This window comes from Apodemus sylvaticus, chromosome 7 (genome assembly GCF_947179515.1).
Source record: "Apodemus sylvaticus chromosome 7, mApoSyl1.1, whole genome shotgun sequence".
Classification (NCBI taxonomy): domain Eukaryota; kingdom Metazoa; phylum Chordata; class Mammalia; order Rodentia; family Muridae; genus Apodemus; species Apodemus sylvaticus.
In genome coordinates, this window is record NC_067478.1 from 15,285,471 (window position 1) to 15,304,453 (window position 18,983).

The 18,983-nt window shown below is 44.2% G+C and overlaps 2 protein-coding genes across 3 annotated transcripts in view; both read right to left on the reverse strand.

Moving 5' to 3' along the window:
• Window positions 1-3,907: 3,907 nt before the first annotated feature.
• Window positions 3,908-5,000, reverse strand: Gpx1 (glutathione peroxidase 1). The gene is made up of 2 exons (XM_052187278.1): window positions 4,683-5,000; window positions 3,908-4,479 (listed from the first exon to the last, which is right to left on the reverse strand). Exons 1-2 carry the CDS (start codon window positions 4,926-4,928, stop codon window positions 4,120-4,122), a joined length of 606 nt encoding a protein of 201 aa, XP_052043238.1. The 5' UTR covers window positions 4,929-5,000; the 3' UTR covers window positions 3,908-4,119.
• Window positions 5,001-6,213: 1,213 nt separating this feature from the next.
• Window positions 6,214-18,983, reverse strand: part of Rhoa (ras homolog family member A) — a 38,201-nt gene continuing 25,431 nt past the window's right edge. For both annotated transcript variants that reach the window (XM_052187279.1, XM_052187280.1), the window contains exons 3-6: window positions 16,644-16,801; window positions 13,120-13,240; window positions 8,382-8,512; window positions 6,214-7,465 (exon numbers count right to left, since the gene is read on the reverse strand). In XM_052187279.1, the coding sequence (XP_052043239.1) occupies window positions 7,292-7,465; window positions 8,382-8,512; window positions 13,120-13,240; window positions 16,644-16,799 (582 nt within the window). In that variant the 5' untranslated portion in view covers window positions 16,800-16,801 and the 3' untranslated portion in view covers window positions 6,214-7,291. The remainder of the gene's footprint in view (window positions 7,466-8,381; window positions 8,513-13,119; window positions 13,241-16,643; window positions 16,802-18,983) is intronic.

Below are 18,983 nucleotides of genomic sequence, written 5' to 3' on the forward strand. Positions count from 1 at the left end.
GGCCAACCCTGACAGTTTCTTGTATCAAAGTTCTCTGAGGGAGAGGAGCTGGCCTGGTGGCTCAGCAGTTAAGAGCACTTGTTTGTGAGGATGTCCTGGATTTGATTCCCACCGCCACTCATATGAAAACTCACAGGTGTGCATCTACACTTCCAAGGGATCCAGAATCATCTTCTGACCTCCACAGACACCAGGCATGCTCGTACATGCAGGCAAAACATTCATACACATAAAAAAGGAAAGGGAAACAAAAAAAGAAAAATCTCTCTCATACGTATAAAAAATAGATCTGTATAGCCGAGCAGTGGTGGCACGTGCCTTTAATCCCCCCACTTGGGGAACAGAGGCAGGCAGATTTCTGAGTTCAAGGCCAGTTTGGTCTACAGAACAAGAACCAGGACAGCCAGGTCTACATAGAGAAACCCTGTCTTGAAAAAAAAAAAAATCTGTTTTGTTTTGTTTATTTTTTTCAAGACAGTGTTTTTCTGTGTAGCCCCGGCTGTCCTGTTACTTGTTCTGTAGACCAGGCTGGCCTCGAAATCAGAGTTGCTTGCCTCTGCCTCCTGAATCCTGGGATTAAAATTCTGCACAACCACAACTGACAATAAGGTCCTAATTAAAAATAAAATACAGTGCTTTTGAGAATGTTAGAACCGGGCCTGAGATACCTGATACTCAGAAAGCTAAAAGGATCAAAAGCCCAAGGTCAGACTGAGCTAAAGTCCATTCAAGGCCTGCCTAAGCAATTAATAAGACCCTATCTCAAAAATAACTGAAGATGTATTTCACTGGTATAACACCAACCATGCTAAAAACCCTGGATTCAATCCCCAGCCAGTTTCTCCCCAACCCCTTGACCCCCCTCCCCCACACACACAGAGGAGTAAAATGAATCTGAGTGTGGTAATGTGCTAATAAACACCCACAATGCCAGTTAAGTTACCAGGAATGCTAGGCAGAGGAATTGTCAGTTCAGATTCATCCTGAGCTACATTAAGGCTAGCCTGTGCTACAGAATGAGACCCTTTTTTAAAAAACAAAAACAAGCTGGGCGGTGGTGGCACACACCTTTAATCCCAGCACTCTGGGAGGCAGAGGCAGGTGGATTTCTGAGTTCTAGGCCAGCCTGGTCTAGAGAGTGAGTTCCAGGACAGCCAGGGCTACACAGAGAAACCCTGTCTCGAAAAAACCAAACAAAAACAAAAAGAGTAAAAAATAAAAAGAGCCTGGGATTTAGGCCCGTGGTAGAGTACTTGTCTAGAGTCCTGGGCTCCAGCCCTGGTACCTCAGAATGAAAGACTAAAAACCATATGAATTACAAAACATCACCATTAATCTTGTTTTTATGGAAGAAGAAAGCCGTTGCCAAGCTAACTCAGAACCTACATCAGAGGGTGGCAGTTTCCTGTTCTTTTTTTAGTGGTTTCATCTACACCATTTATGGTAGTTTTAAGGAAGTAGGGAATGTCCTCAGAACTAACAGAAAACCGAGAAGCTAATTTTTACCAACATGATAAATTGTTGTTTGGGGAACTGCATTAGGAGGGAATGAAGCAATCTGATCAAAGGTTAATTTTACCAGCGTATCTGACCTCATTTTACAGTCATTTTACCAAATAAACAACACTTTTGCTAGAATTGCTAAAATGGAGGGTTTTTTTTAAACCTAGTTAAGTAACCACGGGGCACGTTGGCTTCTCAGAAGGTCTATGACCTCATGCAAGTTCCCTCCCCATGTTTGTCTCCCAAGCAAACAGTGCCCTCCAGTCCTGTCGGACAGAGGTCAGGCCCTGAGATCTCAGTGGGTTTCTAGTCTTGCTTGTTTGAACTGCTGAATCAGGAGGTTTGGTGGGCGCAGGGCAGAGCCAGAAGCCAACAGGGTTGACTGTTTCTGTGAATTTTATTTATGCATTTTGTGTGTGTGTGTGTGTGTGTGTGTGTTGGTGGGGAGGTGTTTGAAATCTTGGGAAAGTACTGAACTGGAAATGGGCATTATTCTGTGTTTCTTTTTTTTCTTTTTTTTTTTTTTTTTAATTTTTTTTATTCGATATAATTTATTTACATTTCAAATGATTTCCCCTTTTCTAGCCCCCCACTCTCCGAATATTCTGTGTTTCTGGTGACAGGATTGGAAAAGTTTCCTTTGAGTGAGGCTCCTGCCCGGAGTCTGAGGAGCAATGCTCCCCTCCCCCCGCAGGTCAGCCATGTTTGGAGTTTAGAGCTTCCCATTACTGACAGCCCAAGGCCTTAACTAAGAGGGAAAAACAGTTTCCTTAGTGGCTGAGGGAGGGTGAGTCACCGCAGGGTCTGAGGGAAGAGGCTGAAGTCTGTAAGTTCCTGGGTTCCCACCCGACCCAGACTGGCTCAGCACACTGATCACGGATGGGTGTGCTAAACGCTGGAGTGGAAAGCCTCTCCTTCGGGCTGCGCGAGAATTCACTCAGTGCAGACTGCCCAGTTAAGTGGCTTTGGAGGGCTGTAGGACAGAAGTTAAAACCACACTAAGCATATTAAAACATTAGAACATGTTTTAAAATTTTTGCTTTGAAAAGTTTCCCTTAATCTCAGCATTCAGGTGGCAGAGGTAGAGGAGGGCAGATCTGTGAGTTCAAGGCCAGACTGATGTATACAATGAATTCTAGGCTAGCAGGGGCTACAGAATGAAACTAAAAAAAAAAAGGAAAAAATGTGTATGTTTTTGTGTATACTTGGTGGTACATGTCCTTAATTCCAGCAGTTGGGCAGGCAGGTGGATTGGAAGTAAACAAAAGCAGCAAAAGTAAACCACCAGGGGACATTCCTGTAATCCAGCAATTGGTGGAGGTAGGAGGATGTTATCACAGGCTGGCCAGGCACAGTGGCAGTCAGTGGCCATAGCAGTTAGGAGACAGAGCCAGGATTGCTGGGAGTTGGGGGTCACCTTGAGCTACAGTCTTAAAACAACAAAGAGCTGTGGATATGGCTCAGTGGTGAAAACATTACAGTGTCTGTGAGGCGGTAAATTTCCTCCTGACCTAACTGCGTGCACACCTATACTCTTGCTTAGAACCAGGGGTTGTTTCTGAGTTGGTTCAGGAGTAAGAGGTCCTTTAAGTCTCCAGTTAGGCTCACATGCCAGGGTGGGAATTTCCTCTGCTCTGTACTCAGGATTGCTTCATACTACCCACAAGTCTCTCTCTGGGTTCATGTTCCTAAGAAAAAAACCTGAACCCAGTTACCCCAGAGTCTCAGGGAGGTTGTGATAAGAAACAGTTCCAGGTGTGTCTTGAGATACTTAATGGGTGGAGCCCGGAACAAAACAGCTGGTCTTTAAGATTTGTCCTATTCTAGGCCAAACGTGCAATTGCACTCCAGTTTAGAATTAGAGTGTAAACTCTGCGAGGTTTGCCAATTATTTTTCTGCCTCAAATAGGCCCGGGCTGGTCTCAAGTCCTCCTTCTCCCGCACTGCCACACACTATATGCCCACCTACTGCCTTTTCTACCAACATCAGGCATACTTTAAGGCCCTTGGGTGGCAGTGTGGATCATACAGCCAAGAGAAGCTGGTAACCCTGTAAGGCTGCTGCAGCTGTGCAAAGCAGGCTTCTGTGGGCAAAGATCTAGATTCTAGAGTCTGATGTGAATAGGGGCCCACAGCCATTTCCTCATCCAGCAAAGTCTCAGAAAGAAGTTCACACTTGGGGTTTGGGTGGCCTTAACCGTTAGGCAGTTTGCCCTGTCTACTGCCTTCCTCTTTCTGGATTAAGGCTCCAGAACAGGGACTCAGGACTACCCTCAAGCACGTCCTGGGACAGGGGAAAGAAAATAATTAAGGTGCGGTCAATAGGGAAGTTTAGGCTCCAGAGTTCCTTACCCCCCACTATGAGGTTATCCAAAAGGTGACAGCGACACAGGACACACAAACATTTGCTTTGACATTCAGCACTTTATTCTTAGTGGTGAAACCACCTTCCTTTAGGTGGAAAGGCATCGGGAATGGATGAGACCAGCGCCCATCTGAGGGGATTTTCCTGGAAATCAGGTGTTTCTCCATGCAAATTTAGAGGAAACACCATCATGGAAGAACCGCCCCCCAGAGTGCAGCCAGCAATCACCAAACCCAGATACCAGGGCAGCCTTAGGGGTTGCTAGACTGCTGGGCCAGCAGGGTTTCTATGTCAGGTTCGATGTCGATGGTGCGAAAGCGGCGGCTGTACCTGCGCACCGGAACACCGTCTGGGCCCACCAGGAACTTCTCAAAGTTCCAGGCAATGTCGTTGCGGCACACGGGGGACCAGATGATGTACTTGGGGTCGGTCATGAGCGCAGCGGGATCGTCACTGGGTGCTGGCAAGGCATTCCGCAGGAAGGCAAAGAGCGGGTGAGCCTTTTCACCATTCACTTCGCACTTCTCAAACAGTGTGAAGTTGGGCTCAAACCCACCACCGGGCCGGACATACTTGAGGGAATTCAGAATCTCTTCATTCTTGCCATTCTCCTAGGGAAGACAAGGGCATTTCATGTGCTAGGATTTCGGAAGGAATGTACTTTCTAACTGCGAACCAGAAGTTTTCTGATGAGTCACCAGGAAGTTGCCCTCTTTGTATACGCGACGATAAGCATTCCAACTGTACTACCCAGTTAGCGGTGTCCCGCCCCTGGGAGCCTACAGCCCGAGGCCACCCATCAAGCCCCACAAACCTGATGTCCGAACTGATTGCACGGGAAACCGAGCACCACCAGGCCACGAGGCCCCAGACGCTTCTGCAGATCGTTCATCTCGGTGTAGTCCCGGGTCGTGGTGCCTCAGAGGGACGCAACATTCTCGATGAGCAGCACCTTGCCCCGCAGGGAGCCCAGGCTCACGGGCTCCCCGCCCGCCAGCGGGCGTGCGGAGAAGGCATACACGGTGGCCTGTGCCGCCAAGGAGAGCCGAGCAGCACACATGCTGGAAATGTCGGATTCAAAAAGCAGAACCTGTACTAGCGCAATCAGAGCTCAGCACCTCCTTTTAACTGGATGGTGCTCAGATCACGTGGCATCAGCTTCTTTCCGGCCCGGCAGCCAGCTCTAAGTCTCAGGGTCCCGCCTTATCCGGCCTCTACCCTTCCCCCATCTGGGGACTGGCAAGAGGGTGCGGCCAGGCTAAACCGCCAGGAGGTGCCTAGGGCGGGTGTGCTCTAGCCCAGGCAATGTAGCACCAGTCTGGAAGCTGCTTGCTTAGGCTCCCGCCAAGGTGGGGATCTTCCAGCTTGGTCTTACTCAACGCTTTCTTAATTAGTCTGGAGTCCCACCTAGGAAGATGGCCTCTGGCAATAACAATGGCTAAAGCAGCTCACGCACAGCTCCCTTATATTGTGTAACTTTACCCACACAGAACTTGTTTCTAGTCATAAGGTTATAGGGCTTTAAAAACATTAGTTTAATTACTTATTGTTTAGATTGTAGGAGCATGCACGCCGAGATCATAGTTGGTTCTCTCTTTCTACTGGGTGATAATTTGGGAACTGAAAAGGCATGGCTGTGTCTCAGCATCGCATCAGGTGGGCAGTGTTTGTTGTTTCTGCGAGACAGGATGTTTATTGAGCCCTGGCTTGCCTGGAACTCGTCTCTTCCAAGTGCAGTGCTTTTTTGCGGGGGGTTGGGGGGGTGGAGTGGAGAGAGGTGTCTCAGTCTTAAACAGTGTTTCTGTATGTAGCCCTGGATGTACTAATTCTCATTCTCTGATCAGGTCTGCCTCTCCGCCTTCATCCCGAGCACAGGCTCTGGATGTCTGTTTTCAGTAGCACTAACAGCGCTGTCAAGGGCGATTTCTCTTGGCTGTTTTTGTAAGGGTGAACAACAGTAGTGGACTCAACTGTCCCAGATTCCAAGCTAGACCTTTTCAGAGCACTCAAACACGTGCTTCTGGGGGTCCTATTTTTTTGCCCATAGTGCAGTTTGGTCTTAGTCCAGAAAACCCAGCCCATTCATCTCATTACAGGGCATTCCACTCCGCGTTTTAGCCTTGAGTGTGTCACAAGAAAATCACTTCCATGTTCTTGGGAGGAGCTGGGCTAGTCTGGATGAGTGAGGGAATGGGTGGAGCCGGGCTAGTCTGATGAGTGAGGGAGTGGGAGGAGCTGGTACCATTCTAAAAGGAACCTCTTCAGGGAGAGAGAAGTCAAGGGGTCTTTCCATCTTCCTGTCCCTAACTCTGACGAAAGCAAAACACACACCAGGATACAGGAAGTTTAGAAAACTGCCTTTATTCTATTAGTTGGAAAAATTAACTGGTACAGAAAAAAGTTTAGTCAGCTGGAGAGAAGAGACCCCCCACCCCCACCCACTGCCATCCATAAGAACTGGTGGCTCCTCTGGGAGGCAACTTGGATACAGTGTGGAGAAAGGAGCACTGTGACTTAGAGCCAGACCCTGCAGTCCAGGTGAGAAAGGCTATGCCACCTCCAAAGTATAACTGCCTCAGGCGTGAAACCAAATTCCTATTTACTTAAGTCCAGTCTGGAAAGGGGTGCTGGAATAATATATAGGGCTGAAAAGGGGAGATATGGCCATATTTTATCAGAGAAAGTGACAAAATGGGAATTTTAAAAATGAATTTTCCATCTGACTTTATTTCCAAATACACTTTCTTTAAAAAAAAAAAAGCAATACACTTTCTGTGGGAATGACAAATATCAGTATTAGGAAATCCAATTATACAAAAAATACTACATCTAGTCTGGGGTAGATATATTTATTTTTTTGGTAACATACATTAAGTGGCACTAATTACACAGTAACTATAAGGTAACTAACATGAGACCACAGAACTGTAACTCTGCCACAGCCGCATGGACTTGGGCCTTTTTGGCTGAGCAAGTTTTCAAAAAACTGGACGCCCACCTCAGAGCTCGGCCAATGGATCTGTTTGTTAACAAGTAAGCTCTGAAGTAGTGGCTCACCAGAGTTCTTGCAGCTGACAGAAAATAGGCAGGACATGTTAGTTATAAAGTAGTTACAGCCTAATTCACAAAAGTTACCAACTGTTTCTCTTTCTAGAAAGAAGCAAGAAGAAATTCTTTGAATTAGCGCCTGGTGTCAGGTGGAGTGCAGAGAGGGCTGTTAGAGCAGTGTCAGAAGGACCCTGGCTGGTCAGACAGGTTGGACATTATTAATAATCATGGTTGGCTTCTAAATACTGGTAGCAAGATGACTTCTGATTTGTAATCTTAGGTAAATTATAGATAAATGAAAAGGCCAGTAATCATACACTAAGATTAATAAACAGCACTTCGAATCAACCGCGTGAGGCTGCGCTTCACAAGGCTTCACAAGACGAGGCACCCGGACTTTTTCTTCCCACGCCTGGCCTGCAGAGCTGCTCTCGTGGCCATTTCAAAAACCTCTCTCACTCCATCTTTGGTCTTTGCTGAACACTCCATGTACCCAAAAGCGCCAATCCTGTTTGCCATATCTCTGCCTTCTTCAGGTTTTACCGGCTCCTAGTTTTAAAGAAAAGACAAGACAAGACAGAGGGCTTCAGTTAAGTCTTGTCCTTTCTGTTGTTTTGTTTTCCTAAACAGAGTTTCTGTGTAGCACCTGCTATCCTTGAACTTCCTTTGTAGACTGGGCTGCCTGGAACTCAAGAGATGCTACCACAGTAGCATGAGTCTTACTTATACAGATGCAGAACATTTAAAAGTTTTCCTTCTCCCAACTGTTTTGATTGAAATAAGACCTATATCTCTGAGGATAACCACCCAGTGGTTCTCCTGTCTTAAGCTCCTAAACAGCTGAGACTACAAGGTACGTGCCACCACTCTTGGTTTAAAAGGCTTATACCTACCCATATTTAGCCCATAACTGAGAATTATGAAATTCTCAAACTTATATAAATACCCCAAAACTAGAATGTCTATTAACCCTCCTTTTTTGCACATAGAAAGAAAAGGGCACACAAACTCTTGGAGATTAAGCAAGGAATCCAGGGGCAGCCTTTTTTCTGTTGTTATAATGGTGCTGATAAATATTATCCATCCATCCATCCATCCATCCATCCATCCATCCATCCATCCATCCATTCTCACTGGTGCTAGGCAAGCAACTGAACTGGATTCCCAGTCCAAGAAGAGCTTATTGAATGCAGTCCAAGGGGCAAGGGAGCAGCAAGCTAGGCAGTACCCAGAGTACTGCTTGTACCTAGCTTTACAGGGACTAAATCTGTGAACGACAATAGTGCCTGTCCTTGACACTGAGTTGGGGAAACCTGAATTTCTTTGTGTTAAAGACTTTAACTCCTCCTTTACAGGAGAAGCCCCAATACCTGATTATTTAGGACAGTCAAGGCTGTCTACAATTATGTGTATGTGTGTATATATATGTCAAACAGAACTCTAGCTCTTCCTGCCCCCAACATACCTGCTTCATTTTGGCTAATTCCCGTCTTGTGTGCTCATCATTCCGAAGATCCTTTTTGTTCCCAACTAGGATGATGGGCACATTTGGACAGAAATGCTTGACTTCTGGAGTCCACTTTTCTGGGATGTTTTCTAAAAGAAAAAAAATGCACAGAATTTGAGGCTACATTCTAATCCCACATTGAATAACTAAAGGCATTTCCTTCTCTACTGTTATTTCCAAAAGCACACTGAAGACAAGCGGAGTAGCTCAGCAGATAAAGGTGCCTGAATTTGAGCGCTGGGACCCATGTGGGAGAGGAGAGCTGTCTCTTGCTCGGTGTTTTCTGACCTTCATGTGTACCATGGCAAGTGCACACAGCCTGTTTAAAAAAACATTGGGAGCCCTATACAATGAAAAAAATGGCACTGATTTCAAAATCTAAGAAAAAAGCAAAATCAGATGAGGGTAGTGGTAGTACACACCACTAGTCCCAGTGCTTGGGAGGCAGAGGCAGGCAGATCTCTGGGTTTGAGGAGAGAGAGAGGAGAGAGAGGGGAGGGGGAGGGAAGGAGGGGGAGGGAGGGAGAGAGAGGGGAAGGAAGGGGAGGAGGGGAGGGAGGGAGGGAGGGAGGGAGAGGGAGGGAGAGAGAGAGAGAGAGAGAGAGAGAGAGAGAGAGAGAGAGAGAGAGAGAGAGAGAGAGAGAGAGAAACCAAGAAAGAAAAAGGCGAAATCTAACTTCCACTCTACAAGCTGTGAAGGGCACCAGCCTCTCTCGGTCCCGGCCAGGGTTGAGTTTCTCAAGGGTAGAAACTCAAATAAGAGCTCTGGGCTGCTCCAGAGTGAATGGATGCTCACCACAGGCCATGCCTGTCACTGGTGGTAGAAAGGTCACAGCTGCCCCAAGGTCATGATCTCTTTCTATCTTGCTCTTGGTTCACAGCACAATCTCTTGCCCAAAGCTTCCAAAACCTCTTGATTTGTGTAAAAGACAGGCAGTTTCAAGTCAAAGCTTGTCTCAAAGGTGTCTACACCAAGTTCCAGTCCTGTGTTCTTAACAACTGGCTCCATGGCACTCTCTTTTATTAGTTTACAAGAATTTTGCAATAGAGCGTTGTAATAAAGGCCAATAACTTCTATGTCACACAGGCTGGACTTACACTCATGGAGATCCTGTCTCGGGCTCCTGAATATTCGGATTATATGCACAGGCCATACCAGCTTACATGCTACTTTTGTTTTGCTCCCCCCCCCCCTTTCTTCGAGACAGGGTTTCTCCGTATAGCCCTGGCTGTCCTGGAACTTACCCTGTAGACCAGGTTGGCCTGGAACTCAGAAATCTGCCTGTTTCTGCTCCCAGAGGGCTGGGATTACAGGCGTGCACCACCACCGCCTGGCTGTTTTGCTTTTTAAAACAGGGTCTTACTATGCAGTTCTGGCTGGCCTGGAACTCAACTATGTAGATCAATCTGGCCTCAAACTCAACTGAGATCCACCTGCGTCTGCCCACAGTTCAGGCTGGCCTAGCTTACTATGTAGCCAGAGAGGCATTACACTACCAGCAACCTTCCTGCCTCTGCTTCTCCCCATGCTGGGGTTATAAATGTGTGTCACCATGCTCAGTTAAAAGACTTTACCATTTTACCAAAACCTCAACAAAATCAACAGCCCTCAGGTTTGCATACTGACTGAACTCTCAAGTCTTTCTATGAATGCTTGAGATGAGTAGATATGCTTAGCAAGACACCTGCTTAGCACTTACAAGGTCCCAAGTTCAATTCTTAGCATCATAAAATAACACGTTTTCTAGTCCTAGGCACTCTCAACAATGTGTATTCCAGACCAACTATTAGTGGGACAGCAGAGGCTCCACAAAGCAACCTTGACTGTCATAGGTCAGCCAGGAAATGGGATTGAAATGTTTACAGAAATTTCAATGTTTCAAGACAGAAATGTAGCTCCAAGGTAGAGCATGTGCCTAGAGCTTGTAAGGATCTGGGTTCAAAACCAACAGATTATTCCTGTTTCTTCCTGAAACAGTCTCATGGATCCCAGAACCAGGATCTGGACAAGGGTAATCCTGAACTTCATCTTCCTACTGCTACCTCCAACTCAGGACCTTAATGTAAGGTGGGCAAGAAAGTCCTCTGCCAATTTAGGTCCATGGCTGGCTTTTTAAATTAGCTTTAATTTTTAAACGACTATGGTATAATCATCTGGATGTAATAGGGGCTATTTCTCAACTTCTTATTTAAAGTAAAATTTTAGGTTTTAACAGGCTCTTGGCTATTCATAAAGATATTAGTGAACTGAATAAATATTTCATATTTTTCCTCTGTATTCCAATATTCAATCTTGGCTGCCACAAAAAGATAGACAGAAAGCTGAAAAAAAAAAAGACAGTTTTTCTTGCATCTGTAATGTAAACCTTAGAAGCTGTTAACTGCTTCAGGTCTGACACAAATAGATGCACATAATTATTATGTGAGGCCCAACACATAAACTCAAGGCCAGGGTATTAAACATCCAACCAGATTTTAAAAAGTGAAGTCTACCTTTGTGGTGATATTAGTTTTTCTTTTCTTTTCTTTTTAGTTTTTTGAAAAAGGATCTTATTATGTAGTTCTGGCTAGCCCCAAAATTATTGTATAGTTGAGACTGACCTCAAACAATTCTTCTGCCTCTGCCTCCCAAGATGCTGGGATTACTGGTATACCCAGCCCCGCACAGTTAACCTTTACTAATTTAATTTTTGTTTTTTCCTTTTTTTAATTTTTGGTTTTTTGGAGACAGGGTTCCTCTCCTGATTATAGCCCTGGCTGTCCTGGAACTCACTCTGTAGACCAGGCAGTCCTTGAACTGAGAAATTCACCTGCCTCTGTCTTCCAAAGTGCTGGGATTACAGGCGGTTGCCACTACCACCCAGCTTTTGTTTGGTTTTTTGGGACAGAATTTTTCTCTGTGTGGTCCTGGCTGTCCTGGAACTCACTCTGTAGACCAGGCTGGCCTTGAACTCAGAAATCCGCCTGCCTCTGCCTCCTAAGTGCTGGGATTAAAGGCATGCACCACCACCGCCGGCTTTTGTTTGTTTTTTAAGACAGGGTTTATCTATGTAGCCCTGGCTGTCCTGGAACTAGCTCTGTAGACCAGACTGGCTTCTAACTCAGAGATAGTCCTGCCTCTGCTTCTGCCTCCCGAGCGCTAAAATCACTGCCCAGATGATAGAGCAAGCCCTAAGATTTAATTCTACCAGTATGAAAACACTCATTTTTTTCTTTTCTTTAAAGATTTATTTATTATATGCGTGTACACTGTAGCTGTCTTCAGACACCCCAGAAGAGGGCAGGCATCAGATCACATTACAGATGGCTATAAGCCACCAAGTGATTTCTGGGATTTGAACTCAGAACCTTCAGAAAAGCAGTCAGTGTTCTTAACCACTGAGCCATCTCTCCAGCCCCAAAACACTCTTTTAAAAAAAAAATCTATCAGAGCCAGGCGGTGGTGGAGCACACCTATAATCCCAGCACCCTGGGAGGCAGAGGCAAGCGAATTTCTGAGTTCGAGGCCAGCCTGGTCTATGGAATGAGTTCCAGGACAGCCAGGGCTATACAAAGAAACCCTGTCTCGAAAGAAAAAAAAAAAAAAAAAAGAGTTGTTTTTCCCCTATCATGTATGTCCTGGGGACCAAATTTCCATCAAGTGGCTTGTTGAGAGTGCCTTTACCTGCTGAGCCACCTCGCTGGTCCTCACCACGTGAACATTTTAAAAAATTAAAACTCCCAACACACACAAGTCATGAGACCAAGAATGAAATGGAAGACACAAGCCCATGTTCTAAACTCAGGCTCCAGAACTCTGAGCACTATGATTCCTTTCCTTTTCTGTTTTTCTTTCTCTCCCTCTCCCTCTCTCCAAAGCCCAGGGAGGGTTTTTATGTTTTCTATCTAGAAAAAGGAACCCCAGGATTTCTGTTTTCACCTTTCATCATGGTCCATGATCTATCAGTACAATGAAATCAAACTGATGGGATGTTCTGCAGAGTTCTGCCATTTTTTTAGGTCTTTGAGTTGCACATCAAATCTAGGGCTCTGGACTTATTCAACCTGCCTGTGAGATTCCATTTTCCTGGCTGTGATCACCAGTGATCTCTAATTCACCAATGTAACCATGTTTCAGCATCACAGTAACTCTGAAGTACGGACCTAACACTGAATGAGGACCTAAGTCTGCCTCTTCTTAGCACTGTTGATGCCCTTGAAAACAGCTGTGAAGACATTCATATACACCATGGTGACAGTGCAGAAAGTGGTGTAAAGATTATTTTTCTTCTTTTTGGTTTTTTGAGACAGGATTTCTCTGTGTAGTCCTGGCTGTCCTGGAAGTTACTTTGTAGACCAGGCTGGCCTTTAACTCAGAAATCCACCTGCCTCTGCCTCCCAAGTGCTGGGATTACAGGCGTGCGCCACCACTGCCTGGCTTATTTTTATTTTTCAAGACAGGATTTCTTTGTGCAGCCCTGGCTGCCCTGGAGCTTGCTCTGTAGACCAGGTTAGCCTCGAACTCACAGAGAACTATCTACCTGTGCCTCCCAGTGCTGGGCTTACAGGTGTGCACCACCATAGCCCAGCATGACTCATTTTCTGAAAGAATGTCAGAATATCTGTATTTGAACCACTTGATACCCAGAAAGGACCCAAGATACTAGATGTTTTCCATCTGAATAACAACAAACAACCAGCCTGTAGTGCTACTTACCTAAACTATCAGGGCTGTCAATAGAAAAACACATCAGTATAACATCAGTGTCTGGATAAGAGAGAGGCCTCAGGCGATCATAATCTTCCTGTCCAGCTGTGTCCCATAAGGCCAATTCTACCTGTGACAGGAAAAACAACCACAGAAGTACAATGTTAATATTACACATGTGCTACAGTATACCTGCAGACCCATTTTCTTTTCTTTTTTTTTTTTTAAATGGGAACATATATCTTCTAATTTATTCTTTCTTTATTTTTAATTAGGTATATTCTTTATTTACACTTCAAATGTTGTCCCCCTCCCCTGAAAATCCCATAAGCCATCTCGCCTTCCCCAATCAACCCCAATCTTTATTTACATTTCCCAGACCCATTTTCTTTTCTTTTCTTTTCTTTTTTTTGGTTTTTCGATACAGGGTTTCTCTGTGTAGCTCCGGCTGTCCTGGAACTCACTCTGTAGACCAGGCTGGCCTTGAACTCAGAAATCAACCTGCCTCTGCCTCCCAAGTGCTGGGATTAAAGGCGTGCACCACCACAGCCCGGCTGTGAACCCATTTTCAAGAAAGGGTTACTCACTTTATACAGTCAAACTGCAGATGATCCAAAATACTAAAAATAGCTATTCCTTTTTATGAGAATCAAATCCAAATACAAAGTGTTTAAAATTTTTATCAAAATAGCAAATTTATAAACAGAACAAAATGCAACAATTAAAAATGGCCAGTTATAGGCTGGAGAGATGGCTCAGTGGTTAAGAGAACTGATTGTTCTTCTGAAGATCCTGAGTTCAAATCCCAGCAACCACATGGTGGCTCACAACCATCCATAATGAGATCTGACGCCCTCTTCTGGGTGTCTGAAGACAGCTACAGTGCACTTACATATAATAAATAAATCTTTTTTAAAAAAGTCCAGTTAATAATAATTTATATGACAGTATAGTTTATAAAACCATATACAAAGAACTGAAGGGAATTCTAGGGAAACGGTCTTTCCCAGAAAAGAGTATACCAACTTGTGTCAATTCCCAACAATCACCTCTAAAAATATACATAAAAGCTTCTCACACCCCGAGCAGGCTGAACTTATAAATTTGGAAACACACACACACACACACACACTGAAGAAAGAGGTCATAAACTTGAAGAGCAAAAAGGGGCATATTGGGAGGGTTTAGAACAGTGGTTTTCAACCCACACACTACAACCCTTTGAGTAGTCAAATGAGCTAGTTCCTTTCACAGAGATCATATATCAAAAATCCTGCATATCAGTTATTTATATTGCAATTCTTGAATAGAAGCAAAATCACAGGTACAAAGTAGCAATGAAAATGGGTTGCTGCATTAGGAAGGTTGAGAACCACTATTTTAGAGGGACTTGGAAGGATGTTATCTAAATAATGGAAATCATTTAATGAAAGTATTTATTAGATTAACACGTTATGAGAAAAAAAGGCCACTCAAAGAAAAAAATCAAAGTTTGAATAACAATCTAAGTGACTTTTCTCCTTCAGTGGTTCTGACGTAGACAGTATCTATGGATACCTTTTTTCAGAACAAACTCCCTTATTTCAGAAGTCTCTTCTTCAATGAAGGACTCTCCTAATTTTCCTGGGTAAGTTATGTTCAAGAATAACATAACAGGAAAGATAACTTCAGATAATTACTCACTCAAAGGTTTTAGTAAACATGCTATTTATTTTTCATTTTTAGACATGGTTACAGGAAAACTAGGTTGCCCCCAAATTCATGATGTAGCTAAGGAGGACTCTGTAGGCATGTGCTTCCCGTGTCTAGCTTTGATGAAGTGCTAGAAGAGAACATAGGGACTCATGCAAGCTAGGAAAAGCTCGACCACCTGAGCTACATTCTCAGGCTCGTCAATCAGTTTCCTATAACCAAGATCCTGGTTATCGCCCGAGATATCCAGGCTCAGAAAATATGTCAAAGATGAAATACTGTTGGCTTCCAAAACCTAGGAAATTAGGATTATAGATATGCTGATCTCAAACAAGAAGGCTATCATGGCAAGAATCAAAGGTCCAAAAGACCTCAACAAATGTCCAACTATGGTTCTATATGTGAGATCTGTAAAAAACTCAGTCCCCATCAGGTCCACAGAAACACTTGGATCTGAGCATCTATGCAAAGACTGAGATTGAAGTGGCAAGCCACTGCAAAGGTAGGTCACCTTCAAAGAAGACGCAGGCTCCCAATGCCTCCAGCCCAGCAACTGTGGACTGAATATAGGACCTCAAGCATGTTAGGCAAGCACTCTCCCACTGAGCTACATAACCAGTCCTGTGTGTGTGTGTGTGTGTGTGTGTGTGTGTGTGAGATATTTCATGAGTGTCAGGCTTACCTTGAACTTGTGATCTCTCTGTTCCAACTTTCTAAGTCACTATAACTACAGGCCCATATTACCATAATATTCTTTCCTTCCCTGAGGCAGGGTTTACTATGCAGCCCACTTTAGCTTCTGCCTGCCAAGCTGGGATTATGTGTGCATGCTACTACGCCATGTGCAAGGCTGGAGTATCTGTATATTTTATTTTACTGTAATAAGACCTCACATACTCCAGGCTGGCCTCAAACTTGTTTAGTAGCTGAGAAGCTGAAAAGGACCTTAAGTTTCTGATTTTCCTGTCTTGAGCTGCCATTACTAGGATTAGAAACATCTGGTTTATGCGGTGCTGGAGACTGAATAGAGGCATTCACTCTACCAATTGAGATATATCCTGAGATCCATTTACTCAGCTATATACGGATTAGTTTGTTGGTTTATTTAACTGACAATCTTATTCTCTAGCTCAGGCTGAGCTGGAACTTAAAAAAAAAATTTATTTGTATATAATGTGTATGAATGTTTTATCTGTCTGCATGCGTGTATGCATATCATCTATATGCCTGATGACCACAGATGATATTAGTGTTGGATCCCCTGGACAAGAGTTTCAGACAGATACTAGCTACCATGTAGGTGTTAGGAACTGAACTCAGGTCCTCTGGAAGAGAATTTCTTAACTATAAGTCATCTCCCAGCCCACCCCCCTGATCTGGAACTTATTCTGTATGATTCAGACATGAATCACCATGCCCAGCTCGTATTCCCTACACTATTTGTATTCTTGGCCCAAAAAGGTGCTCTATAATGAGAAACTCTGGAGTTCAGAGCAGTTAGTCTAACCCATTACACTAGCCAGGCACTATTATACATATCTATAATTATCTAAGTAGTAAGCTGTGGAAGGAAAATCCAAATCCCACATGGTGGCTCACAACCATTCGTAATGAGATTTGACGCCCTCTTCAGGAGTAGGTACCTGAAGACAGGTACAGTGTACTTGCATATAATTAATAAATAAATAAATAAATAAATAGTCCAACCCCGCCCCCAAATGGTAGAAGGAAAATGGATTTCTGTTTCTAACATTTTTGTCACACTGTGAACATAAAAGCCTAATTAATTTAAACAGTACCTAACACACAAGGGCATCAGCTATTATGGAGCTTGTACTCACCTGCTTCCCATCCACTTCAATATCTGCCACATAGTTTTCAAACACCGTGGGCACATAAACCTCTGGGAACTGGTCCTTGCTGAAGACTATGAGCAAGCATGTCTTACCACAAGCTCCATCACCAACAATCACCAGTTTCTTCCTGATGGCAGCCATCACTTAAACATAAAACAAAAGGTATTGTTTAGAATGCATAAGAATCCATAAGCAGCCTCACATTATAACACATTTTAAGCCATAGGGGTAGTAGAAAGGAGGCACTAGCCAGGCGGTGGTGGCGCACGCCTTTAATCCCAGCACTTGGGAGGCAGAGGCAGGCGGATTTCTGAGTTCGAGGCCAGCCTGGTCTACAGAGTGAGTTCCAGGACAACCAGGGCTACACAGAGAAACCCTGCCTGGGGGGAGGGGGGGGGACAAATCCCCCCCCCAAAAAAAGGAGGCACTATTTGGTGCTCTCAAATTAAAAATTCTAGAACAATGTTCTATTTGGCACCCAAAAACTAAACACCAAGAGCTCTATTTAACGGTTAAGGATTAAAAGCCATTAGGTAAGAATTTTTAAGAAATCTAATGGGGAAAAAAAGTAGCTGGCATGGTGGCTCCTGTCCATAATTTTGGCACTAAGGGGCTGAGGCAGTTCAATTGCTTTGAGTGGGGACTGGGTTGCAGAGTAAGACTGTCTCAAGTAAGAACTCAGCACACATAGATGATCAGTGAATAATGTAATCGTGTGGGATATAGGTTGAGCATGATAGCAGGCAGATCTATGGGAGAGTTTGAGGCCAGTTTGGTTTTGCACAGTAAGTTCTAGACCAGCCAGAGCTACACAGTGAGACTCAAGAACAAAAACAAACCAATAAACCAGTCAAGAGGCTGGCTTAGTAAAGGACTTGCTGCTTAGGCTAAAGGATCTGAATTCAGATCACCAGTATAGAAAGTCTGTCAAAAAACAGCAATTGTATTTTTATACACTAACAATGAACAATCTGGAAAATGAGTAATACAGCTGGGCACGGTGGCCCATGCCTGTCATCCCAGGACTTAGGCCCAGGCAGAAGGCATATACTTCCAGCAGGAGCTACCTGGTCTATTCCTGGCCAACTTTGGATTGTATGTCTTTTTTTCAGTTTATTAGCTCACTTCTGTTCTTGGGAATGCCGGTTTTTTTCTTAATAAATCATCTATTTCTATTACCTCAAGTTTCTTTTGAGCAGTTATGAAGGCCAATGACATTGCTAGTGAATAAAAGAGCTTGATATGCAAGCTGACTTGCATATCATATGAGTGACTGACCTGAGCTCCATCCCTAGCACTAATGATGGAAGGAAAGACGACTTCTGAAAGTAGTTCTCTCTAAGAAAGTCACAACACGCAAACACCTGCATTCATTTCCTCCCCATTCCCCCCCACAAGTACAAAAGCTATCCTGTTCCTATGGCTGGGTATTCTCAATGCTAAACGTCTAGCATTTAGGATCTTCCAAGTCTCCAACATTTTTGAACCACACATCTTATCTAAGTAGCCTTGAACATTCCTAACTCCCCCAGTGCAGAGAAATATCTTTACCAACCCCCCTCCAAGAAGCACCCCTACCTGTTCATTTCAAGTATTCACTTTTGTTCCAAAATCTGTTTCTGGCCCTAAATCACTATTCAGTTAATTGGGTTTTGCCTTCAAGTGTAGCACTGTGGTTCTCTTGGAGCTGAGCATAGTGGCAAATGCTTTTAAGCCCAGCTCTAGGCAGGCAGAGGCAGGAAGATCTGAGTTTGAGGCCAGCTGGTTTAAACCCAGGGCTACACAGTGAGATCCTGTCTCAAAACAAACCAAAACCCCAAACCACCCCATGTGATGTACCCTATACAAGGAAGGCAGGAGTCACCTTTCCTTGGGCTTCACTCAGTCTTGAAGTCTCATGTTCCTTCACTGTGGGGAGCACATATACCCACTCTTCCCCCAGGCTATTTTCTAGCTGTGGTCAGTATGGCATGACCATAAGGAGCTACACAGAAGGAGCAAAATCACAGGAAGAACATGTTTTGAAATAACACTAATAAAATATCTGTCTCCTTTATAATGTATCATCAGCCTTCTCTCAAGGCAATGACTTTTCTGTTTTTGTTATCAGCAAGACTGGCCTCGAATTCACTATGTAGTAGAGGATGGCATAGATCTCCTTGCCTTTATTCCTAAGTGCTAGTATGTACCATTACTGCTGGCTTTGTAATGACTGTTTCTCATAGGACCCTGAATACATTAAATTTAGCAAAAGAGAAAACAAAGAATCAAAAAACCTGAACTGGATTTGACTAGGCTGGCCTCAAACTTAATCTGCCTGTTTCT